Source organism: Notothenia coriiceps, unplaced genomic scaffold (assembly GCF_000735185.1).
Source record: "Notothenia coriiceps isolate Sejong01 unplaced genomic scaffold, NC01 NC01_scaffold00015796, whole genome shotgun sequence".
In the NCBI taxonomy this organism is placed as follows: domain Eukaryota; kingdom Metazoa; phylum Chordata; class Actinopteri; order Perciformes; family Nototheniidae; genus Notothenia; species Notothenia coriiceps.
In genome coordinates this window covers 118,998-123,413 of record NW_011348497.1, presented here as the reverse complement: position 1 = coordinate 123,413, position 4,416 = coordinate 118,998, and the positions used below count along the sequence as shown (strand labels likewise).

General features: G+C 36.0%; 1 protein-coding gene across 1 annotated transcript in view; it reads left to right on the top strand.

The window, feature by feature from the left end:
- Positions 1 to 4,307, top strand: part of LOC104949202 (P2X purinoceptor 5-like) — an 11,078-nt gene extending 6,771 nt beyond the window's left edge. The window contains exons 5-11 of the mRNA XM_010775511.1: positions 651 to 747; positions 855 to 935; positions 1,048 to 1,189; positions 1,633 to 1,763; positions 3,054 to 3,147; positions 3,313 to 3,378; positions 3,476 to 4,307. Of these exons, the coding sequence (XP_010773813.1) occupies positions 651 to 747; positions 855 to 935; positions 1,048 to 1,189; positions 1,633 to 1,763; positions 3,054 to 3,147; positions 3,313 to 3,378; positions 3,476 to 3,562 (698 nt within the window). The 3' untranslated portion in view covers positions 3,563 to 4,307. The remainder of the gene's footprint in view (positions 1 to 650; positions 748 to 854; positions 936 to 1,047; positions 1,190 to 1,632; positions 1,764 to 3,053; positions 3,148 to 3,312; positions 3,379 to 3,475) is intronic.
- The last annotated feature ends 109 nt before the right edge of the window (positions 4,308 to 4,416 follow it).

Below are 4,416 nucleotides of genomic sequence, written 5' to 3'. Positions count from 1 at the left end.
TAGCGTTAAATCTTCCAACTCTTCTCTGACCATTGACTTTGAATGGGGTGACGTCAATTTGCCTCGCTTTTCGCCGAACTGCATTATGGGGAAGCAAAGCGAAGATTTTCAGGATTTAAAAATTGAGCTTCAACTTTTGAAGCTGAGGTGGAAGCGTCAGCCAATCAAATCCCGTTTATGCAAATCTGACAATACAAGCGCTAGCCCATCAAACCGTGTGCAAACTGGGAGAGCCAGACCGCAGTTCATTTTCTATATTCCTGAAAATGGAGGAGAAATTAGTTATTGCGGTAGCAAATCACCCGGTTCTTTATGACCAGTCGCTAATAACTTACCGGTAGGTTTTCGCCTGTTTCGGGAGTTTATATCCAGTTTACTTCGTTTTAACATTGCTAAGGCTTTGTATGTCGGGGGCGGGAGATTCATGTGATTGGTTGTTGGTTGCGTTGCTCGCAAAAAATCCCCAAGCTTTCAGACACGCCCAGCTCCAAGATTTTCAAGATTTCTTTTAAAGCTGCTGTGTGGACGGGCAAGTGTCTTTCAAACCTTTGTGATTGTTTTTTTAATCTCTTTTGAACTGATTATGTAAGTTCAATATTACAGTGTCTTTTCATATGTGATAAGCTTTGGGAATTTCTGTTTTTCTCAAGGAATTAAGAGTGGACGATGCTTAAGAAAAGATGAAAACTCCACTGGTACCTGTGAAATATACGGCTGGTGTCCCATTGAAAGAAAATTCAAACCGCGGTAAGCAATCACAGAGAAACTCTTGCAATTGTATATAAATATTTGATGTACTGTAAATTGGTTCAACAAAATCCTCAAGGCATTAGCTTGTTTTTGTTTTTTTACAGTAAACCTCTGCTGTTAAACGCTGAAAACTTCACCATCTACATCAAGAATTTCATCTTATTTCCCAAATTCCAATTTTCAAAGTAGGCCAATATCTATCCCTCTGTGTGTAACACTCCTTGTACTGCTAGTGTCCCAGAAGCAGTTCACATTTATATTCTCACCGTACAACTGTGTGTGTTTTTCAACTATAAGGTCCAACATCCTCGAAACGAGTGACGACTCCTTTTTGAAAAAATGCAGATTTGATGAGCAGCTCTACCCTTACTGCCCCATCTTTCGCCTGGGGGACATCACCAGGAGAGCTGGATACAACTTCCAGGACATGGCCACATTTGTTAGTATTTATTTTTGATTGTCTGAAACCTTAATTTTAATGAAACATCGGCACGATTTCTGTTAAAGCTGATACACTTTAAGAGTCAACAATTACCCAACATGTAAAACCTTACCTCTCCCTAATTCAAAAAAACATTACAGAATGAGTGTACTGTAAGTGTAAAAAACAAAGTGTAAATCTCAACATCACAACATGTCAGGCAATGTCCTCCCCTCTGTCGCCCCCTTCAAACTCCACACATCTCCAATAAAGGCACTCACACAGACACACAAATACCTTTAATAAAAAAAGATGTACATAATTAGGGTGAGGGGTCAAGGCTTAATATTAAAACGGGCACTGCTCCCCCCTTTACCCCCTTTTCCCCCTTAAGACCCACCATTTCCCTTTTTTTTTTACTATGATTAGTTAACACAGTTGTTTGGTATTGTGTTTCCCAGGGTGGCTCCATTGGCCTTTTGATAGAGTGGGACTGTGACCTTGACAAAGGCTACTCTAACTGTAATCCACATTACCATTTCACACGTCTGGACATCTCCAACAACTCAATCTCAACAGGATTTAACTTCAGGTCAGAGTCGCTGCAGACTGTATGTTTCTACAGTATGTTGCAAAGACAAATATTTACAATTTTCTTCAACAATGTAATGTATTTACAATTCAAAAACACATTTGTAAGGAAATTATTCAAATATTTGATGTGTAAGCAGAAAGCTTACACATCTTCCGGCGCAGACTGAAAACTCATCTCTTTCGACTCCACTTCGAGCAATTAAAAAAAAACGCACTTATATACTAACAAAGCACTTCTATACTAACTAAGCACTTATATACTAACTAAGCACTTATATACTAACAAAGCACTTATATACTAACTAAGCACTCGTATACTAACAAAGCACTCGTATACTAACAAAGCACTCGTATACTAACAAAGCACTTATATACTAACAAAGCATTTTACAACAGCACTCTATACACAAAGCACTCGTATACTAACAAAGCACTCGTATACTAACAAAGCACTTATATACTAACTAAGCACTTATATACTAACTAAGCACTCGTATACTAACAAAGCACTTATATACTAACTAAGCACTCGTATACTAACTAAGCACTCGTATACTAACTAAGCACTCGTATACTAACTAAGCACTCGTATACTAACTAAGCACTCGTATACTAACAAAGCACTCGTATACTAACTAAGCACTTATATACTAACTAAGCACTCGTATACTAACAAAGCACTCGTATACTAACAAAGCACTTATATACTAACTAAGCACTTATATACTAACTAAGCACTTATATACTAACTAAGCACTCGTATACTAACAAAGCACTTATATACTAACTAAGCACTCGTATACTAACAAAGCACTTATATACTAACTAAGCACTCGTATACTAACAAAGCACTTACAGTATATACTAACTAAGCACTCGTATACTAACAAAGCACTTATATACTAACTAAGCACTTATATACTAACTAAGCACTCGTATACTAACAAAGCACTCGTATACTAACAAAGCACTTATATACTAACAAAGCACTCGTATACTAACAAAGCACTTATATACTAACTAAGCACTTATATACTAACAAAGGACTGGCTTATCTAAAGCCTGTTGAGTATCACTTGAAATGTTTTAGCTCTATGAAACCTGATGTACTTATGTGATTCTGTTTTCTTCAAGTTTGTATCTTCTTGGTCGAATGCACTTATTGTAAGTCGCTTTGGATAAAAGGGTCAGCTAAATGAAATGTAATGTAATTCAATGAAAGTCTTAATTGCGTCTTATTTTGTTGTCATTCTCATGCCTCTATAATTTCCCATTTGTTCCTCAACAGACACACTCGTTATTTCAAAAATGCTGCTGGTGAGAGCTATCGATCTCTATTCAAAGTCTACGGTGTCAGATTTAACATTATGGTCCACGGAAAGGTAAATGCATTTCTTTTTAGGATGAATACATGAAATACTGCTCTGCTCTGCCAAAGCATGATGATGCAGGCTCTCTTGATAAATAAACAACAGTTATAACCTTTTATATTGGTCATTTTCCACTTTCTCATTCTACATAACTTGTATTTCCTCTGCTTTTCATAGGCGGGGATGTTCAGCATTATCCCAACAACCATCAACGTGGGTTCAGGACTGGCTTTAATGGGAGCTGTAAGTACCATCGATAATCATTTGTTTTAAAAAGAACTGCACAGGATTTTAGATTTTGCCAGTTGCGACGGTAACTCAGTAAAACTTAATTTCACAGGGAGCTTTCTTCTGTGATATGGTCCTCCTCTACCTGATGAAGAAGAGCGACTCTTATCGAGAAAGGAAATTTGAAGGACCAAAGTAGGAAAAGCAACACATGGGTTGAGATCTATGAGGCATCACAGTGCATATTATACTGTACAGATAAGAACCTTCATAGGTCAAAGACACTGAAGCATTTGATTGGTAATATCTGGTTTAACATGTATTTATTTTTTAAATACCGTAAAATGACACATTATGAAACATGGCTTATCTCAATAAATGAATTGTAATTGGTTTTGTTAATAATGTGCATACTATGTAGTTTAACAGGTATGTGTGTTCCACAGAATAAAGACATCAACAGCTAAAGACAGAAATGCTGCCACAGTACAGGAGAAACTGACATGTTTTACTTTTTAACACGAGATGAGTTTGTAATTGTTGGTTATAGTGTAATACAATACATAGAAAACATGTCATGTAAAAAATGACATTTAGAACAGTTTAATATTCTTATGTGAAGCTCTAATAAGAAAAGGCAACAAAATATGAGTCTGAAGTCGTTAGTTATCAGTTGCTACTTTATTTTTCAATTTTTAAAAACATATTTTTAAATATTTGAATTTGCTGGTTAAGTCAAAACGACTGTCGGTTACTGCTTGATTTAAAAAGATCAATAATTAATGTGAAGGGAAATGACCTCATAAATGAATTGCCAGTTTTCCTCTTCCATCTTGTTTTTGAGTTGTACATCAGTGACGTCAGTAACAAACTAAACATGTTATTAACACAGAGCACTGCTTGTATATAAGTTGATGTAAATAGAGGTTTTAATAAAACACTTGACGTGGTTGAAAATATATAATTATCACATTATTGTTTATTATAATAACAAACACAAGAAGAGATTTGGTACACACACACACACACACACACACACACACACACACACAC